Raw genomic sequence first — 22,605 nt, 5'->3', positions numbered from 1 at the left:
CAAAAAAGGAAAATAATAAATGTTGGAGTAGCTGTGGAAAAATTGGAACACTGATGCATTGTTGGTGGACCTATGAACTGATCCAACCATTTTGGAGAGCAATTTGGAATTATACCCATAGGGCTATAAAGCTGTGCATACCCAGCAATGCCACTTTTGGGTATTTTTTCCAAAGAGATCATAAAAAAGGAAAAAGGACTCACATGTACAAAAATATTTATAGCTGCTCTTTTTGTGGTGGCAAGTAATTGGAAATTGAGGGGATGCACATCAATTGGGGAATGGCTGAACAAGTTGTGGTATATGAATGTAATGGAATTCTACTGTGCTGTAAGAACCGACGAGCAGGTGGATTTCAGAGAAATCTGGAAGGACTTGCATGAACTGTGGATGAATAAGATGAGTAGAACCAGAAGAACATTGTACACAGTATTATCAGCATTATGTGTTGATCAACTGTGATAGACTAGATTCTTCTCACCAATTCAGTGGTACAAGAAAGTTCCAAAGGTCTCATGATGGAAAAGGTTCTCCAAATCCAGAAAAAAAAAACAACAAACTGTGGAATCTAGATGCTGATTGAACTATACTATTTCTTTTGTTTTTGGTGCTGTTGTTTTTCTTTTTTGAGGTTTTTCCTTTTTGCTCTGATTCTTCTCTTATAATATGACTAATGCAGAAATGTGTTTAATGTTATTGTATATATATATATAACCTATATCAGATTACCTGCTGTCTTGGGGAGGGAGAAGAATTTGAAATTGGAAATCTTATAAAAACAAATGTTGAAAACTATCTCTACATGTAACTGGAAAATAATAAAATATTTTTATTTTTAAAAATAAATAAACATATTCCTATTCTGTTACTAACTAACTGTTGCCCTTCATCAGGTTAACCTCTGTAAATTTCATTATCTTTAAACTGAGAGTCTTTACCTAGATGGTCCACTTCAGTCATTCTCTGATTATTCTTTGATCTGTGTACTAATTCCATTGAATATAAATATAGACCTTCATAGAACACCCCCCCCCCCCCCCCCCGCCAAGTTAGGTTAGGACTCAGCAACAAAGAAATTAACTGCTTTCAAAATAGGACATTTATTTGCTGAGGGAAAAACAAAAGAACCTAAATGCAAGTCTTTTATTGTTATTAAACACAGTATTCCTTTTCTTTCTTTTCTCCATTTCTTTTTTCTTTCCTTTCCAAAGACACATGTACCTTTTTTCAGTGCCCTAGATAATGGGCCCTGGAAATGAGTTGTTTCAATTTAGCATTCATACTACTAAGCACCCACTGTATAGAAGGTGTTAAAGTAGGTGCTGTTTCTATTTGGAAGATTTTGTATTATCTATGTACATCTTAAAGGAGCCTTGGGTTTCAGGAGCAGTGTGAACAAGCAATTTAAGATTGCCTCTTTGATTAAGATCTGAACTTCAGAATTTGCTGTTAGCTAATCCTTTCTTTAAAAAATGTCTTTATTGCATCACACATGGTTCATCTGTTAATTTTGCTGACCTGCCTTTTTCCTCTTTATTTTATATTGTAACGAGATGCCTTCCTGAGCAGGTGAAGGAAGTAGGGATCTACTTGGAAATAATGTTATAAAAACAATATATCAATAAAATTTTTTAAATAAAAAGATCACACAAAAATAGAATCTCCCATCTGCCAGTACTTGCTCAACATGCAGTTTTATTTATTTGCTTTAATTCCATTTGTCTTATGTTTGCTACTAATCTTATTGAGGCACTACCATAATGGCCATTTGTATTACAGGTCTTGTGTCTATAAAAATGATCAAGCTGCGAAGGACAATCCAAGTAAAAGTCTACAGGAAGAGGAACCATGCCCGAGATTTGCCCATCAGCTTGTGTATGATGAGTTACACAAGGTACTGTTGTGCTGGCTACATAGAGATATCTATTCACATCAGCTGAAGTGGCCTCACCAAGGAGGTCTGGCCATTGGTTTCCTATAAGTTCTATAAAACCTATTTGAGAAAAATGTAAGCAACATATCTGACATTGGATATTTTTCTCCCTGACCTTTTTCAGGATTCAGTCAGTGCTAACAGTCTAGTGAGCTCTAGGACATTTTTCTCTTAGTACTTGTTAACTGTTTGCCTGTCAGTTGCTCACATCTGACAGATAATGCAATGTGAGGGGAGGCTTTTACCATCTTTACAAAAGCAGGTAAAAGTTGTGTTTTTCCTTTTGCATAATTGGACAGTGGGAGTGCCACTCTCCATGGAAATAAACTATATAAGTTCTTATTTTCATCCAAAGGAATCATTTTTATATTTCTCTTGGTTGGAATGAGTCATTTGCTCCCTTCTATCAGCCCAGTAACAACAATGAAAGCAAAGATAATTTATAGCTTCTGACATCTAATAGTGCTCAAGTGTTTGAAAAGATTTCTTTTGATTTTCCAAAGCCATTAGCTCTAGTTTATTGGTTTTTGTCTTACAGAGCCAATATTCTTGCTCTTAGTTGGAGAGAAAGTATCTAAATTGGCCATGATCTTATGTCTACAAGTGAAAGGATAGCATTGGATTTTCATAAGAGCTCTTTCTCTTAGTCTGAAATTGAAAGTAAATAATGTTTCTTCTACAAAGAGCTTCTACTTCATCAGTCAGCTTTTGGTTAGCTTTGTGGAAATTATTTAAAGCAAATTTTTGATCCCAATTTGATACCTTGTAAACATGGCCCCTGCAACATGCTCCCAGATCACCTTGTCCACCTTTAGTATTTCCTCCTAAAACATAAATTTAATTATTAATTCTTTTTTTGGAAGGAGGATAAATGGTTCAGACCTATATTTTCATTAATGTAGAAGATTCTTAGAAACTATCAAACTGATAGATCTGCAACTTTTAAGTGCACAGAACTCAGATCTTGACAAACTTAGTCACTTCCTCTCACTTTGAGCACTAAGAAGTAAAATGACTTTCCCAGAATCATTTGGTCTAAATCAGTCATGACTTGAACCCAGGTCTTCATGGTTTTGAAACTGCTTCTCTTCTCTACTCTGACCAAACATAATGGGTAAAAAATAAGCTTAGAATCTGCATTCTCAAGACAAGTATAAATGATTTGGAAATAAGTGTTGATCTTTTAAAAAATCCTCCATCAGTCATTTTATTTCAGAATCACCTCCAACATTGGTTTTTCTCCTTTAACAACATTGATCAGGAGAGGCAACACAGTAGAAACTAGAGCCACTGGACCTAAAAACAAAGACAGACTTAACTCTCAAGTCTTTGAGTTACCTCCTACTCTGTGACCTTGAGGAAGTGACTTAGCTTAGCTGAGCTTTAGTCTTCCTGTCCGTACAATGGAAGGAATAACACCTGTGCTACTCTAAGTAAGCCTCAAGTTTTAATGACTGAGTAAAGTACTTCATAAGCTGTAAAACACCATAGGTAATATAAATTAAATTTACATATTAATGTAAATTTAGTAAGATTCTCAGGAAAATAGAAAACTAAGACAGAGACAGGTAAGAGTTTTTTGTATATTTGTTTTATTTATATAGTGCCTGACTTAGCAACTTGTTCATAGTAGTCACTTAATAAATGTTCTTGGATTGGAATGCAAATTATTAATATTATTCATAGCAGTCTTTCAACCGTGAATTCTAAAGTTTCTTCCTTTACTACATGTTCAACTGCTTATTCTTTGCAGTCTGCAGGGACCCTTTAATAAGCCTCTCTTATGAAGTCATGTTTACAGTTAAGAGGTTTTTACCTCTCGGATTCTTATATTTGGAAAGATGTATGGGTTTTTTTTCTAAATATTTTACTGACATGATTCTCATACTAGATTCTGTTATAAATTTTAGCATTAGTTTTTTGCCATGGATTTTGTTCTCTTGCCTTAAAAGAACATTACCATGGAAAGATGCAAAAAAATACGTTTTGTCCTAAGCTTTAAGGGAGCTGTTTTTTTGGATGTGTGTAGAAATTTGGCTCAAAATGCAGTGTGAGGGCGAAAGAAGTTCAGTTTTCACCTACTTGAAAGAAATTGATGTTTGTGCGGGACTAAATATGGACAGCCATATGGTTTCTTAGAAGAAGAGGTAGTTTTGTAAGAAAATAATTAAAATAAAGTGGTTTTGACGATATAAAAATTGCAGTTTCATGGTCTTGTATGAAAGTTGTCTTTGGCTCTTGCCAGCTCTTATTGAAGCCCAACATGTTTTAAAACCTGCTTAAAAAATGTTGGTTGATATAAACAGAGCTAGAAGCTTGTGTGAGGGTGCTGACATGAAGTTTATGCCCATCACTTTCTAAGACTTGAGAGACCTATAGGAAGCCTTCCCTAACTCAGCCCTATGAGATAACTCCTTTGCTCTTCATATTCCCTTAGTACTTTCACATATTTTGTTTATGTTCTCTGATCTATATATTTATTGATCTGGATTATAAGTTTTCTTGTGAGGAATAGGAAAAAAGAGACACTATCCTGCAGTTGAGTGCTGAATGTGCAGTTGGGAAGACCCAAGTTCAGATCCACTCTGTGATACTAGCTTGTTGACCTCTCTGAGCCTCTCACAATGTGTCAGGCACTAGGGGTACAAAAACAAAAATGAGAAATAATCCCAGTCCACAAGAGTTTACAGGAGAAATAGCATATACAATTATAGAGAAAATAAATACCAGGTTATTTTTGCCTGGGATGAGAAAGGAAGGAGATTGGGGGGTGGGTTCATGAAAGGCTTCATGTAGCACAAAAACTAGGGGTTCTAAAGAGATGAGACGCGAGCTTATGTCAGAAATGGGGGACACCTGATTGGTGTCAGGCCACAGAGGCAAAAAATAAGAGTGTCATGCTTGAGAAACAATCAGAAGGAGAATTTGGCTGAGCCCAGAGTGCATGGTAGAGTATTGTGTAAAAAGCCAAACAGAGGTGGTGGGGATGTGCCAGAGTTTATTGTGTAGGATGGTGATATGACCAGACATGTGCTTTAGGAAGATCATGTTGGCAGCTTTGTGGAGGGTGCAGTGAAGTAGAGAGAGATTTTTGAAGCAAGGAAACCAATTAGAAAATTATTGGAGGTTTTCCAGGCAGCAGGTAATAAGGACCTCAAACTAAATGGTTATTTGATTTGAGTGGAGAGGGATTCAGGAGATGTGGCAGAGAAAGAAATTACAAGATTGAGCAATGTATTGGCTCAATGGAGTGAGAACTAGCGGTCTTTAGAACACTGCTGTTCCTGGGGTCCTTGGACCTCAGGGTCCTGGGGAATTGATGATCAAAGTGACCTGCCTGATGCATGCTGCCACCTGTCTCTTCCTCGGGCAACCTTCTTACATTACCTAGGGCAATTGATGTTGGTGGTGATGGAGAGAGTGGGCCCATTCTCCAAAAGGTTCCTTAATGCTTCCAAACGCTCTCCAAAATGTTTCCTTTAAGTGATAGCTACAGAGGCCCAGTGGGAAGTAGAGCTGGGGGAGTTACTGCTCTTTGTAGAGCTCTTGGACTTACCTGCCCATGAGTGGTAGTTGGTCAGTAGTTGATGGTATTGGTAGCAATGGCAGGCCCCTTCAGGGACTATTTCCTTCATAAATGCCTGCAAGGACTGGCTTGGGAATAGAATCACTTTTTATCTGGTGACAGCTTCCAAGAATTGTAAGCATAATATATGCTAAGGCAGAAATAAATATCCTTTAATACAAATACCATTTCTTATCTGATTTGGTTTATATTCTGTGTATTTAGCTAAATTGTAAGCTTTCTTGTAAAAAGGGCTGTTTTTTATTATTATGGCTCTTTAATATTATATAGTCACAACAAACATGAGATGATCAGAATTTGATGGGCATCTTATAAACACTTTTTGAACTTCTGCATTGCCATGCACTTCTTTTGTTGTGTAAGTTTTTAAAAAATCAATTCTCAGCTTGCTTCCAATTATGTTGTAAACTACTTCAGGAAGGGGACTATGTCTCATGTTTAAGAGACAGATATAAAAGAAAAATTTCTTAATAAGGTTATATTGCTGCCAACAACACATTGAAGCCAAACGGAAACTTTGAGAAGTATAGAAATGGGACTATTACACAAAGCAAACTAAGGGGAAGAGAGTTATTTTGTGCAGAAAATTTTAGCATGTTTATAGGTTTTTATCATTGATGTAAGGAAATTCTCTGGTATTCACTTTTATTAAACTTCTGTGTCTAATTTTACTATGACTTATGGATACTTTTGCATTTGTTTCTTCTTTCTTAGGTTCATTATTTGTTTGGTGGAAATCCTGGCAAATCCTGTTCTCCAAAGATGAGATTAGATGATTTCTGGTCATTGAAACTCTGCCGTCCTTCAAAGGAATACTTGTTGAGGCATTGCAAATACCTCATAAGGAAACACAGGTATAAAAGCAATAGTCTATCTGACAGGTTTCTCCTTCCCTCCCCCCACCCCCACCCCCCCCAATAAAACATCATGTCTTGAAGCTACCATACTAGCTAAGAGTCATTTGGAGACATTCTATTGGAAAAATCTAATAACCTTACAAGTGTAACTGTGCTATAAGTGATCGTAAGTTTTATTCATTTTTCTTTTCTCTCTTCTTGAAATTAAGACTAAAAACATTATTTCCAAAGTTTCTAACTAGAGAAAAAGTGACTAGTTTAAATGAACCTGGTAACTTAAAGGTACCAGGAAAAGAAAATTTCTAACATGTATTATCATACACACAGTGCATCTCACATTCATCATATACAAAACAGAACTCATTTTCTTTCTCCTCAAACCCAACCCTCTTCCTTCCTTTCCTGATTTGTCTAGGACACCACCATCTTTCTAGTCATCCAGCTTTGCAGCTGCAGGGTCATCTTTGACCCCTCCCTTTCCTTCCATTCACATAGCCACTACTCTACTTTAGTCCCTCATCACTTCCAACTTTACTATTGTGATATGTCCTACTAATTGGTTTCCTTGCCTCTTATGTCTTCCTTCTCCAATCCATCTTTCACAAAGTTGCCAAAATGATTTTCCTAAAACAAAGGTCTGACTGGCTATGTCTCTCCTCTATTTCCTGTTGCCTCTGGGATTAAATACAGATTGTCTCCATCTGGGTAGTTAAAGTTCTTCATGACCTGACTCCAAACCAACTTTCTACATACTTTATCATACATTTCTACAGCTTTATCATATCTTTCTCTCCTCCATGCACTACACAATCGAATCAAGTGGTACAGGCTGTCATCTTGTATTCTTGGGCTGTGCTCTGGGCATTCTCTCTCACTCTGCATTTTGGGATTACTGACTTTCTTCAGAGCTCAGCACAAACACCTCTCAATCTCCCCAGATGCTTGTGCCCTAGGCCTCAACGTGTCTTCTCTTTATTTGGCAAAGACTTACAGAATATTAGATTGTAAACTCCTTGAGAGTAGGGGTTGTTTCATTCTTTGTTTTTGTATCCTTGCCACCTAGCACAGTGCCTGTCACATGGTAGTTGCTTAATAGATGCTTATTACTTAATTAGTTTTAGAAAATATATTAAACCAATAAGAATTAGACTGGCCCTCAGTGATGGACAGACAATCTATATTTTGTTAAACCTCCTTCCCAAGGTGCACTGTGTTAAGTGGCCTACATATCAACATTAGTATATGGACTTTCTTTTTTTTTTTTTTTTTTTTAGTGAGGCAATTGGGGTTAAGTGACTTGCCCAGGGTCATACAGCTAGTAAGTGTTAAGTGTCTGAGGCCGGATTTGAACTCAGGTCCTCCTGAATCCAGGGCCGGTGCTCTATCCACTGCGCCACCTAGCTGCCCCTGGACTTTCTAAACATATATTTAACATTAGATTTAACTCTACTTCCTCACCTGAATTCAAAACCTGCTTCGCAATCCTTCTTGATGGCTGTGTGACCCTGGGCAAATCCCTTCATTTCTTCTTGTCTTAGTTTCCTCATCTGTAAAATGGAGATAATAAAGCACTTACCGCACAGGTTGTCATGAAATAACCTAGGTGCTTTGCAAGCCTTAAAGATCTATGTCGGGGGAGGCTAGGTGGCACAGTGGATAAAACACCGGCCCTGGATTCAGGAGTACCTGAGTTTAAATCCGGCCTCAGACCCTTGGTACTTACTAGCTGTGTGACCCTGGGCAAGTCACTTAACCCCCATTGCCACCAAAAAAAAAAAATCTATGTCAATGCTAGGTATTATTATTATTAGTTGAGAGTCAGTAGCCAGACCTCACTTTCATAGTCTTTTATAGATTTACATATGGTGATTTTTTTTTATCCTTTAATATAAAACATAGCACAGCTGTGTAAATTATCAGGTAATATAATCACACATTGTTAGCTGACTAATTTTATAAATGTATGTTTTTCTTTTTTTTTTTTCCCTACCACTACATTAGGCTTTTATAGAAATTTGTAATTGGTAGAAAATGAAGGAAAGACCAGGTGCTGGACTACATATATGAATAGGAGATGAAAATACTTCTGTGCTAAACAATATATGTCCTTTAACTAAAATACATGGGACTTTCACTTTATAGTTTAACCTTAGAGGTATTTTCCTTGTATCTATGGGCCCCAAAAGCTTGACCTTCCTACTAAATTTTCATTGGTTCATCTACACTTTCATTTTCTACTGCTTGCTGTATCATACCGATAACACAGTTATGCTCATTTTCACTTACTTTATACAAAAACAGAAAAACATGTAATTCAAATGACAAAATAATGGAAAACAGAAACCTTTAAAAAATATATTGGAGGGGCAGCTAGGTGGTACAGTGGATCTAGAGCACCGGCCCTGGATTCAGGAGGACCTGAGTTCAAATTTGGCCTCAGACACTTGACACTAGCTGTGTGACCCTGGGCAAGTCACTTAACCCCAATTGCCTCTCACACACACACACACACACACACACACACACACACACACACACATATGAATATTGAGTTGAGTTGAACAATATGAGAATAGTATGTTATTTCTACTTCATCTTCAGAATGTGAGAATTAGAAAAAAAGAAGACAAAGCCATTATCTTCAAAGGACTAATCATTTGATAATTATAAATGCATAACTTTTGTTTGTTTTTTCAGGGCATTGAGGGTTAAGTGACTTGCCCAGGGCCACACAGCTAGTTAAGTGTCAGGTGTCTGAGTCTGGATTTGAACTCAGGTCCTCCTGAATCCAAGGCCAGTGCTTTATCCACTGCACCACCTAGCTGCCCCCAAATGCATAACTTTTAAAAACCCATAAAGCTTAAAACTACCCTAAAGCTTTTGGGACACCCATTATGTATTAAGTGTCAGTACTGTTTGCAGATGATGAACACTGTTGGTCTCCAGGGGAAGTAAAGCCTGCATGGAATGCAGCCTCTGCATTCCTATTTATAATCTATTGTGGGAAAGAGAGGGACACTGTAACATGATGGGGGGGCGGGGAAGTAGTGAAGAGAAAAATGGAGTTGGACTCATTCCTGGCATTTAGTGGCTCTTTGATAATGTGAACATTGTTAGTGTGTTTTTCATCTGTAAAATAGAAACAAGACCTGTAATACCTCACAAGGTGATTGTGCAGGTAGAATGAGATAACATTTGTAAAACATTTTGTAAATGTTAGAGCTGTGTGTATCCTGTCAATAACAATGATAGTAGCTGGCCTACTTGTCATACTTGTGTCAGCTGTTATTGTTGTTATCACTCTGCTTAACCTCTCTTGGGGATGGAAGATGGGGATGATAACCTGTCTTCATCTTGAATAGTTCTAAATATGTGGTATTCAAAGATCCATGAAGTGCGATGTAGACTGACCCAGAAGTGCAAGTCATACAAACTTTTTTAGAAAAACAGATTGACCACTGCTGATTTAAATTGACAGTGAAAAACACAAAAATGAATTTTTAAAAATATGACCACCATATTGGTTATTTACCTAAGCCAAAACATCACAAGGTTGCTTGCAGTGTCAAGTAGAAACAGTTGGAATCCCTAGGACTGCTTTCCCCCATCAAAGCAATTAATGGACTGAAGAGCTTGAATCTGAGATTTTGAAGGCATCACAAGCAGAAGTTTGTTTGACAATATTTTTAAATTGGTTTGTGGTGTTCAATATTTTGGTACTTCAGTGGATTTGTGATCGCATCAATTTGAGTACTCCCTTCAACAGTGAAGATCTTGGTTTGGCCATATCCTCTCATACCATGTGACTTGCTACTGTGTCTTCCTAGAAATCCGCAATAGGAGGGCCACTTCCCTTTTTGAGGGCCTTCCTCAAGTTCTCTTAACCTTATGTGGACACCAATGGATACCAGCAACACAGACCATCCATCACTCTCACTGCATGTCCAGCTGGCCTCTTTCCAGACATACATTTCTCTGATTATATCCTTAAAGCTACTTTCCTTGCAAAATCCTTTGTTGGTGATATGTTGCAGCCTACTTAGGCCCACGATGTGCCTCCATTGACCTCTCAGTGATCCGCAACTATAATTCTTCAGGGACTATGATATTCCATGATTCAAAGCTATGCAGCATCACTGGAAGAATGTTAATGTTAAAAAGATGGATCTGTGTTTCAGGTAGAAGCTTGGGGTCATTTTAAAAAAACATTCATTTTTCCAAAGGCACTGAATGCCCCATGCTCTTCTTAAATTCTAGGCTCAGCCCATTGTCTATCTGTAGCACCTGTCCCCAGATATATGTGCTGATGGATGGACTGTTTAGGTTGCCTGTTCAGCTGCATATAATAGTCTGGATATTAGGCATTCTTCATCCACTTGATGTTTGTCATGTGGATAATTAGGCTGAACTCTCTCAGTTGATGATGGATCTTTGCTCTGCACTGTTCTGGGGCTTGATGCAATCAGCACAATGTCATCCATAAACAGGAGCATTTGGAGGACTTCTTCATGTATGGGAAATCGCTCTTCAGTTTGGACTCTGCACTGAACATTCTCCTTGATGATGACAATATCTTTTGTAAGTATATGTCTCTTTGCTTTATACTTCACATATCACCAGGTGATTATTGAACAAAAGTATTTCTGCTACATTTTTCAAGTCATCTTATATGATTTTGATGTGTGAATGCGAGTTTCCTTGTTGGATTGGAGGAGTGACTGTCCAAAGAATTTTGCTTTGCCAAGTCAAATGTGGTTTTTCTAATAGTTAACAAGATCCTAGTAGAAGTGGTCAAAGGATATGAATAAACAGTTCGGAAAGGAATTGCAAACTATTAATGAGTATATTATAGAATCCTCCAAATTACTACTAATAAAAGAAATGCAAATCAAAACAACTCTGAGGTTTCACCTCATACCCGGCAAATTGGCAAAGGTGACAAAAGAGGAGAATAATCAATGTTGAAGTGGTTGTAGAAAAACTGGTGTGCTAATGCACTGTTGGCCAAACTCTGAATCGGTCCAGCCAACCCTTCTGGAAAGCAATTTGGGATTTTTTTGAAGAAAGTGACAAAAATGCCCATACCCTTTGACCCAGAGATTTTGCTGCTAGGCATATTCCCCAAGAACCATCAATGCAAAAAAAAAAAAAGAAAGAAAGAAAGAAAGGCTCTATACACAGCGGAATATTTATAGCAGCACTTTTTTTTAGTTGCAAAGAACCAGAAAGAATGTAGGTGCCCATTGACTGGGGAATGACGAAAAAAATATGCTATGCAAACGTAATGGAATATTACTGTGCTGTAAGGAACAATGAATATGATGAATATAGAGGAAAATGGAAAAATTTATGTGAACGGAAACAGGGTAAAGTAAGGAGAACCAGGAAGACTATATAAATAATGACTACAACAACGTAAATGGAAAGAACAGCAACAGCAAAATGATGGAAATGGCATCCTTCAGAATTCTCATCACCAGCCTTGGTCCCCAAAGAAGAGCTAGAACACATTCCCCCTCCCTGCCCTTCTTGGCAGAGGTGGGACTCCTGCTTGTTTGGTGTGTTGGGGAGTGCTGCTGAGCTTTTATCTTTCTTTGTTATAGTTGATGGCTCCGTGGGGTGGGGTTGGGAGACTAACAGAGTCAGAGTTAGAGATGATATAGAAACAAAAGGCAACAATTACAATTTATTTTCAAAAAGAAGAAATGAAATACAGTGAAAATATAACCTCCAAGCTTAATTCCAGAGAAGAGATTTGAGAACCATTCTGAAGAAGTAGTTGACTGTGGTTATAGACAACAGTAAATATTATCCCACTTCAAAGTGTTGGTTAGTTTTGCTAAACTTTAATTTTTAAAAAAATAAAATAAGGCTGGGGGGGATGAGAAAGCTATATTAAGAAATATAGGTTATATAAGAACAAAAGATATCAAAATTTTATTTTAGACTATTACTCCAATAACTTATTTTTAATAAATTTTGTTGATATCTTAATCATAAATATCATTATTGATCATAAAGGTCTTGTAGAGTTGTGTTAGCTGTATTTTCTCTGTCACCCTGTTATATGATAATAAGATCAGTGATGTTTCCCCCAGGTTTTTTCTTTCAGCTAGGCTGAGAATTTTACAAACCTACTATGAAACTGTTATCTTCAAGATAAATGAAAAAAGTTCATCAGTGGAATGGATTAGATTAATAAGACCTAGAAATGATCAAATATAGTGTTCTAATGTTTAGTAAGCCCCAAAACAAACTATTAGGGTAAAATAACTACCTATTTAGTAAGACTGACCGGAAAACTGGAAAGTAGTTTGGTAGAAATTCATTTTAGACCAACATTTTACACCATTTAAAAGTTTGTCAAATAGATGCTAGACTTAAATATAAAAGGGCACATCATTCAAAAAATTAACAGCAGAATGGAAGGAGTTGCCTTTTACAAGTAAGGCTATAGAAGAATTCTTAAATAAACAAGACATAGAGATGATCATAAGAGACAGAATCTACAAGATAAATTATATAAAATTTAAAAGTATTTATACAAACAAATTCAGTGCAGCTAAAATGAGACGAGGAGTTGATTGGAAGAAAATCTTCACAGCAAATTTTTGATAAATGTCTGATATAAGAAATTGATTTAAGTGCATGAGAATGAGAGCTTAACCATAACCCAAAGGTAGGTGGTAAAAGAATATGGACAGGCAGTTTTATAAAGAAGAAATGGTTACCATCAAGAACCATGTGGAAAAAAATGTTCTAGATTACTAATAATAAGAGAAATGCCCATTAAAACAATTCTGAGGTTTTTTTCTAAAACCCATAAGATTCACAAAGATGATAAAAGACCAAAAAATGCTAAATGTTGAAGGAACTGTGAGAAAGTGGGTACTATTGCTGGAGCTTTGACTTGATCTGTGAGACCATGGTCAATTCACTTAACTTTTAAGCGTCCAAAGCAACTAAGACCCTAAATTATAGACGAGTTACTGAAGCTTTATTGTTGTAGGGAATTTCCACAGTAGGATTTCCCCGGTAGGAAAAAAAATGGGTTCAAACCAAGTAGACACTCCATATGAGACAGTTTTTACTTGTCTCTTGAAGAATGTTTCTTCCATGTTTTGTCCTCAGCTATTGTGTTAACATATTTAGTGCTTGAAGTTTTATAGGTATTTCATAACCCACCTAAATGGTCTTATCAGAGAGATAAACCTAACTTAGCTTCATAAGGAATATTCCCACTCAGTCTTTGGCAGATTTGAAAAGCAACCTAGGTTTAATGTCACTTGTACTGTAACATTAGGCCATCTAGACAACCACCACTTCCCCTACAGCCCTACCACCTTTTTGTTTCAGTCCTTCTTCTTTGCCCTTGTATCTAAAATTTGTGAGCAAACAAAAATTCACTGCCTAGTACTTAGAGCCTCCTTCTCCAGAGCCCCCTACTCTCCCTGGAGTTGAAGAACATCTCTTATATCACTGACTATATCCAATTATAATTTTTGTTTGGTTATCATTTTCTAGGTTTGAAGAAAAAGCCCAGACTGATCCTCTTAGTGCTCTGAAATATTTGCAGAATGACCTTTATGTAACTGTGGATCATTCAGACCCAGAGGAAACAAAAGAGGTGAGGAAGAAGCCTCAGAAAAGTATCTTTAAAATATAATTAGTTCTCAATTGTCTTTTTTTGTGAATTTTCCATTTTGTGATGTTAAGGCTAAAATTCTAGCTAAACTGTCTAAAATATTTAATGAGTGGTCGCCAATAAATTATAAGCTTTAGCAAGAGTTAGACTTTTAAGCATTTATTAAGGAGAATAAGAATTTGGTAAAGAGAGAGAAAGGCCTAGATTCCTATCTATTAAAGGGAGAGCACATTTCTAGCTCCCTTCTCCGCCAGCGTCCTCCGGAAAGAGCCCTAGAGTCAGCGCCAGTCTCTTCCTTCCTCCTCCCACTAGTCTGCGTCACTTCCTCCCCACCAAAGAAAAGACTCCTGGTCTTGCCCTCAAAGACCTTCGCTTCATGGGCAGAACTCTTCTACAGTAAGTATCCAGCAGGTGGCGTCATTCCAATCGTTACAGTGAGCTCTCTTTTCAGTCCTTAGGCAGCTTTCATCTACTGCTCAGCATACCTCTGGGCTGTTTTCCCCGACTTCTACCCCAAAACTGTTATTTGGTGTATTTGGAGAAAATGGTAACTTATTTTAATACAGGCTAAGTAGAACATAGTAATATAAATCTGGTTCACCAAAGATCAGAAATGCATTCATTCTAAGACTAAATATCAACTACTTGATGGTAGCATTTTTCATTATTTTTGTGTCCTTTGTGCCAGTTCCTTTCTATTAGCATGCATTACTAAGAGTTGACCATACCACTGATTCCAGAAATTGTTATTATTTACAGTGGTTCTAACATACTGTTTTTTGGTTTTGTTTTTGTTGTTTCAATAAAATTGTCATATGTACACGAAAAGAAGACTGTGAGCTCATTCCAGAATGTTCTTAAAGGTGGATATCATGGTCCATGCCAAATTAAAGGAACTGTGTGCTTGAGGCTGCTCTGAGAATTTCAGCTCATCATTTCTGCCTTTCTCTGGGCTTCCTCTTCCTCTTCTCACTTCTTTACTACTTTTTCAGTTTTTCAAAACTTAAGTGTTTATAGAAAAACTTCTGTTTTTTCATTGTTACTTTTCACTCTCTTCTTCCCCTACTGCCTTTGTCTTTGTATGTTTTGTTAGTTTCTGCTCAGAAGCTTAAAAATCTGTTTTACTACTTTCTTTTTGACAAGTTAGCTTCTGTTGAGCCTGCTTTTGATGTGTTCCAAGATTACCATCTCGTTTTTTTTCTTGCTTTACCTTTTGGTACAGGTGAATAACTTCATCTCCAAGATCCCAGAAGAGACTTGGTCAGTCTCTCTCCAAAGTAGTTATATCCCTCTACTAGGGAAAAAACAAAAGGAGTTATAGTGGCTTTCAAACATGTCTCCAGTCAAATTTGAGGCAATTAGGTGGTAAAGTGGACATAGTGCTGGGCCTGGAGTCAGGAAGACTTGAGTTCAAATACACCTCATATACTTACTAGCTGTGTGAACTTTGGCAAGTCACTCAACCTCTCCGAGGATATAAAAGCAAATCTCAGAGATGTTGTGAGAATCAAATGAGATAATATTTGTAAAGTGCTTAGCATAGTGCCAGGCATGTAGTAGGGATTATATAAATGCCTGTTCCTTTCCCCCAATCAGACAAGCTCTGTAGATAATTCAGAAGTTTGCTTGTGAAGCAGCACATATTTTCATCTTAAGCAAAACGAGACATCATAGATCATTTTATAAGAACATTAAAATATGTTTTCTTATAGCCAACAGTGTAATAAAAGGGCCATCTTAATATGATTATTATAAGTGGTCGTGTACAATCTTAAATTTTTCTGGAGTGTTTTTCTAGGGACTATACAAATTTGGAAGGTTAAATGGTGAAGTTTTGAGTCAGCAAGATTCATCTATTTTTCCTTATGCTTAGTAGAGGAAAAAATTAAGCCTAGCAACCAGAGTGTAACAAATTATTTCCAGTTGCCTTCCTTGCCTGAAATACTTTGGTGACTCTTGGGAAAAAAGTAAAACAGCTTTGCTTTGTGTTATGATCTTTCTGTTTGTCTTTTTTGTGAAGAATATTAACAAGAGTTACTATGCTGGTTTACAAATATAACCAGTTTCTTTCTTGTCGGCAACTTTTGGAATTCTTGTAAATAAACCCCAAAAGGCATGGTTAATCTTATTTTCATTCTATAATATAGAATGATTGAATCAAATTAGAGAAAAAAATCCAGAAGTTAATATTTTTGGATGGCCACAATGTCCATATATAAGTTATTAAGTACTTAGTTTTTGTTTCCCAAACTGAGACTCCAATATATTCTCCAGGATCTTTAAGAAAACAGAGAAAGAATGAATCTTTGGACCTCACGTTAATTGTAGTTTTTACATTGTCTTTTTCTTTTAATTTACAGATGTCTCAGTCAGGAATATGATTTTAAAGAAAGATGGAAGGAAAATGTGATGTCACTAATAATCTCAAAATAGCATAAAGGAGAGAGCCTCATTGAATAAAAATATTTTCATATAACTTTGTAAATGCAAGTTACAAAGCAAAGATTTGATCCTTCTCTGAGTGTAAAGTTGTACTTTGAGAAACTTTTTGTATACAGATAGAAGAAAAGAAAACTTACAATTTTAATTTTTTTCATTTCTTTTATTTAAAGAATTGCTAAGTAGTTTAATATGTGTTCTTGTTTCTGTTTCTACTCCAAAACCCCTCAAGCAAAGGGTTCCATTTTTTGATAGTTTATAGTTGTGAGGAAGTAGAAGAGAAGGAAGCCTAATAGTCATTGCAGCCTGAATAGCAGTTACCAAGTTTGCTGTAATATAACAGTGCGGTTTGATTACAGGTCACTCCTTTCATTTATTATTGAATATAAGTAAGTTCTGAGAAATGTTTTTTTCTCTCTCATTTTGTCAGTTCTCTTTCATACAAAGTGTTAGGTAGAAACAAAGGGCAGAGTTCTTCAAGATTATGTTGGCTGACTGGCTCATAGATCATATTTAGCTTTGGCTGATGTTAATTACCTTCAGCTTCTAGGATTCTGGTGTTGCACTTGTGTTGTCTTTACTCATTCTGAAGACTAGTTCATCACAAGTTCATCCTGCATAATCTGAGCTGCAGTTCAAAGTCTTTTTGTCTGCCACTCATAGAACTGGTATTGGCTAAATGCAGTTCTGTTCCTGGCATTCTTCCCAGCTATCACTCAGCTCTTTTTCTACTACCTGGACAGCATCATCACATGGTACTTTGCTCTGCTCTGTACTGACATGGGTTTCAGATTTAATGGCAAATCACTTCCAGCCTTATCACTCAGTTCCCTTCCCGTTAGAACCATGTGCTATGGAATTGCCCAGCATGGTTCCATTTAGAACTCATCCAAAAAGGAATAGTTAGTTGTCTTCCCCTTGAGTCTTCAGTCAACTCAGGATATATGGGAAGAGGGAAAGATTTTTCATGGTTATGCCCAGTGGCAAGGCCATTGTCTTGTCCCTGTTGTATATTGTGCCTGCCTTTTTGTTGTGGAGGGTCCATTTTATAAATCACAGGTTGAGGTTTATAAATAGGTCTCTGCATTTTCTTCAGGCTGATACTCTGTAGAGAAAGAATTCTTAATGCTGAAAATAGTATTAACTTTTCTCTTTCTTAAAAAAATAAAAACGACAACCTTTCCCCCCCCCCCCCAAACCGCAACAGCATTGCAAAGAAATCATTTCAGCTGTGTGAGCTACAAGTAGGCCAAGGAAAATAGACAGCTTGTTCTTAAGGCACTTGTTTGGCTCAAACAATGCAAATGGTTGATAATAAGAATCAGAACAGGGTAGTACCCCAGATCAAGACAAAGCTATTTTTTATTTGTGCCTCAGTTTTTCCCTTTATTGATTGACAGCAAAGAACCTGAACAGTGTCATCTAGAACCTATATGGTAATCTTTCTCAAGCAAAGAGCCCATTACATTTAAAAAAATTCTTTTTAAACCCTGCTAATGGTCTCTGTAAGACTACACTCCCATTCATTTCTTGTTTTCTTTAAGGATGTGAAAAAATATTATGATTTATTATTGTTGGCCCAGAAATCTGGTAATATGTGTAAATGTCTGGAGATAATCATCTTCTGAATTGTTAGCAAAGCATTTTAGATCTCTTGTTTGCTATGTTGTTCAACTAGTGTATCAGAAACTGACTGTAACCAAGATAACTGGCTATGTTTTTCTGTGCCTCAGTTTTTACTGTTGTATTCCTCTCTGCTGCAATTATACTTTGATACATGTGTGTGTACACACACATACATCTCTCTTGCCCCCTCCCCACAACGTGGAATGGAACTTCCACTGCCATATGAGTTTATTGTATAGTTTTCTTCCATCTTCATCTCATCTCTCTGAGCCTCAGTTTCCTTGCCTAAAAATAATGAGTTGGTTTAAGGTGATCTCTAAGACCCCTTCCAGTTCTAGGATTTATCATTAATCCTGCTCCTGACTACCAACCACTTACTGAGTATTATGTACTAGAAGTAGTTCTTGAATTCTCTTGATGTCTGTAGAGTCTAAACCCTAGATTAGATAGGATCGAACTCTTAGTTCCATGAGAATTTCTCTAGAACACAGCCCTTTAAGGGATATCTAGATCATTGATTGTGTTTATACAGTTTACAGAGGAAAGGGATCTGTAATTGGTAAGGAACAGGAACTCTACTACATAATGAAAATTATGTTTGCAACTGACATAGGAATTTGATATTCCAAATAAGCAGTACTTCTACTGCATTCCCCAAATATCCTATATTATCTAGCTTCATTCATTTTCCACAATGTCATCTATTAGTTGGTAATGTCCCAGATTTATAGTTCCCACTTATATTAGGCTTTTTGGTAGAGTTTTTCTCCCTGTGTTCTTTATATAATTTAGTGGTTTTGAAAAGTATTTGTTTTATTAATACAATGAATTGAGAGATAATGTTTAATTGCTTGCTTAAGTTAGCAAAATATGGAGAGGATGTTTTTAACATTGCAGGGGTTAGGACAGAAACCAAAATAAAAGACTATAGCCTTTAATGAGGGAAAAATCAATTGGGTCATTAGTTATAAATAGAGGGTAACATAACCTAGGGAGGGGAAAGGCACTGCTTTCTGACATTTTGAGTGCTATGATTGTCAGAGTTTCTCAGGGTTAAAAGAGACATGGATGTAGGGAAAATGTATTGGTGTGCAGGGGGAAAAAGCAACCAAAATAAATAAAAGAATTTGAGGGTCATAAATCCTACAAGAGACAGAGGGTGCTAAATTTGTAACTGATAAAGAGTCCAAAGAACAAGACAGTTTATAAACATCTTTTGCCTTCATAAATGAAACCCTGGAAAACAGTAGGACTAAATGACATGACTTAACAAGCCTGATTACACATGATGTTAAACTTGGAGGTGAGTTCTTAACAATAGAAACAGTTCCATCAAGTGGTATATCAGCCTTAGGACAGGGTGCAGGGCCATGGAATGGTCACATAAAATGCAGAGCCTGAGAAGACCTGGGAGTTCTTTGCCAGTGCTATGTCCTTGGCTTTCAGGTTGAATTCTCAGTGGCCTATCTCACTCCATAGTGAAGTTCTTTTCTTGGCAGTTCATTATAGGCACCTGGTGAGGCAAGCTCATTGGAAATTACAAATGGGCCCATAGGAAAGAAGAGGGAGCATGGTTTTGGCATGGTCTTTAATAATTACTTTATATGCATGATGATTTATATAAATTTAAATTTCTATAATTTTAATTTATTTAATAAGTATTTTATGTTACTTGATCTTTAATACTTACTTTTGTAGCTATCATCAAAATTGATGCCACCTCATTTTCAATCAGGTCCTTGCCAAATGTATGAGTAGCTCCTGAGTTATGAAGATTTGGCTTGCATATATCCAAACAACTGAGACCAGTTGCTCATTGTCTTGTCTGTTCATTTCTCATTTTCACCCCCAGCAACTTTAACTGCCTTAGTCTAATGACACCTAGTTTCTAGAGTGAAGAACTTTATTAACCCATCCTCCAAGTAAACCTTTTCTTCAAATGCCAGCTTTCAAAGTAAACTCAAAAGTTTTTTCTTACCTTTTTATGTTCAGTTTTGCTTAACTGCTAGTATTCTAGAAGGCTTGTTTTCTGTAACTTTTCGTTGCCTGTGTAAGATTTGTAATGAATATAAAATGTTTGCTTCATTATGGGCTAGAGAGACTTGCTGGACTGCTCTGGGAGCACAACCACTAATTTATAAACAAATTTCTGGAATATATAATCCATTTATTAGTTTGAGATCTTCTTGTATGTGATAATCATTCTTCTAAAACTGTTGTCGTTTGTACAGCTGTTAATGTAGTTATCCTTAGAGTAAGACTACAGGGAAAGTAAGCATTATATGTGTGTTGATCAAAAAAATGAATATTTATTGGAATCCAAAGGCATGTGCTACATTTGAACAAATTCATATACTATTGATTTTTAAGAGAAAATAAATTGTGCTCTGTACATACAGATGAGGAGGTTGTCTAGCAGCAAGCTAAACATGTGCGACTTTTCCTTTCCCCCTCTGGTGATAAAGCTGATCAAAACTTTACATGCAGGCTCATTGAATCACTGTTCAAGTGTCAGAGTTATCAGGGTTAGTGCTCTAATATGAGCTTTTATATTTGGCTCTAATTTTTTCCTCTTTCCAGTTTCAGCTCCTAGCTTCAGCTCTGTTCAAGTCTGGCTCAGATTTCACAGCACTAGGTATGTATATCTTCAAGTGCAACTCATCTATTCAGTATGTCATACCATTGGGGGAGGCTGCATTTGGGTATCTTTATTGTCTTTGAGGTTAGATGTTAATCCATCAAACAAATGTCATTTCTCTTTTACTATCTTTGGGTGTGGAGCACACACAGTTTCCAGGCAATGTGTCTGGTCCCTGTGGCTTTCTTGCTTTAAGTTTATTTTCCAAGTGTCAGTCACCAGTGTTCTTAAGATCTGGGTCTCCACGGATCAGTTTGCAGCTCCTGTTACACCAGATGCTGTGCTATTATGCAAACAGAAGGCAACAGAAGCTTGGGCAAAACAAAGTAATTTGTATCACGTTGCTTTGGAATCCAGCGGCAGTATTGCTAATACATTTACTGGGATAAGTGTGCAGATGGTTGAAGCTTGTTCTTTACAGAACTCTGTGGGCAGTGGGATTGAAGGTAGAAAAGAGCGTATACAGGACAGAAATGGAGACTGATTTTTCCAGATCAAGCCCAGTTACAGTTTAAAAGTACTTGGAATTATTTTTTTCAGAGCTCTGTTTTGTAAGTTTGGAGGCCTTCATTGTTACACTGATATAGTTTGTCTTATTGTGTTCGTGATTTCTAATACTTAAACATTAATTATTTGGAATATTGTAAACTGTAAATTAGACAGAAATTCTGGGGGCAGCTAAGCAGCACAGAGGATAGAACACTGGGCCTAAAGTCAGGAAGACCTGATTTCAAATCTGGTGTCAGACATTTAGTAGCTTTGTGACCCTGGGCATATGACTGCACCTTTATTTGCTTCAGTTTCCTCATCCATAAAATGGGGATACCAGTAGCACTACCTTGCACGGTGGTTATGAGGATCAAATAAGATAATAATTGTAAAGTGCTTAGCACAGTGCTTGGATATCATCATCATCATTAATAATATTAATATTCTGGGATTCATAGCTTAAGAGTTTTTGCTGTTCTTGTTAGGAAGATGCATTAATTGTCATCTCACTGTTCTGAGTTTTAATTGTTAGTTTCTTGACACCATGTGTTGAGACTCTACAACTTTCTTGTACTAATACAAAATATATCCACAGAATAATTTAATTATTGTCCCATTTTTGCTAAGGAATTATTTACTCTTAGCATTTGGCAAATATTTGATCTATAGAATTGATTTTAAAGTAGAAGTAAACTTATGGTTAAATGCTTTTATAGCTACCTTTCTTTTGGAATAACTACAGGAAATGACAAGTCGGAGCATCTGTTAAATGTCATTATTTTTTCTCATGTCATCCTATTGAAACCATTTTGATTACATTTTATCATTTTCTTCAATCCACTGTTTTTAGTGGCATAGAAAGAGAAAAGGTAGTGAATGGCTGCTGTAGAGTCAATCCATGGAACCTTCTCTACTTCCTAGAAATCCCTAGTCATTTGCCCTTAATTTCATTTCAAGTAGTATGCTACAGGAGTGTCTGATAGCTGCCTCTACAAGGTATGGCCCTGTTGGATTCTTAAGAAATATTATAGTAGAGTGGTGATGATTCTCCATCACTTTGGAAAGTCCCAGGGACGTTCCAGCTTAATGCTATATGAGAACCCATTGGGGTCCCATTCTTTAGGAAGTGCCCTCTGCATGTTTAATAATAGAAATGGAGCGCCTTGGTGCCTAGTTGTGGTCAAGCAAAGCAGCCTAAAGTACCACAACCAGCTGCTATAATTTTTATTATATTGGAGATGGACTGTGCTGAAATATCTTTACTTGTTTTTAAGACCCTCTAGGGTAATAATTTCCAGATGATAACTGGATATAGATAGGGTGGTAGAAGCAAATGGTTTTAAATGCCAGGAGCTTCAAAGGAGTTGGTTTTCATTCCTGTGGATAATATAT

At 36.7% G+C, this 22,605-nt stretch overlaps 1 protein-coding gene across 8 annotated transcripts in view; it reads left to right on the top strand.

Moving 5' to 3' along the window:
- MKLN1 (muskelin 1) overlaps positions 1-22,605 on the top strand; it is a 387,994-nt gene that overhangs the window by 362,264 nt on the left and 3,125 nt on the right. For all 8 annotated transcript variants that reach the window (XM_043966412.1, XM_043966411.1, XM_043966413.1 and 5 more), the window contains 4 exons: positions 1,780-1,894; positions 6,234-6,373; positions 13,901-14,003; positions 20,667-20,721. In XM_043966412.1, coding sequence (XP_043822347.1) covers positions 1,780-1,894; positions 6,234-6,373; positions 13,901-14,003; positions 20,667-20,721 — 413 coding nt within the window. The remainder of the gene's footprint in view (positions 1-1,779; positions 1,895-6,233; positions 6,374-13,900; positions 14,004-20,666; positions 20,722-22,605) is intronic.

This window comes from Dromiciops gliroides, chromosome 5, assembly GCF_019393635.1.
Source record: "Dromiciops gliroides isolate mDroGli1 chromosome 5, mDroGli1.pri, whole genome shotgun sequence".
Taxonomy (NCBI): Eukaryota; Metazoa; Chordata; class Mammalia; order Microbiotheria; family Microbiotheriidae; genus Dromiciops; species Dromiciops gliroides.
Note: the sequence above shows the minus strand (reverse complement) of the source record. Positions and strands in the feature narration are given on the sequence as shown.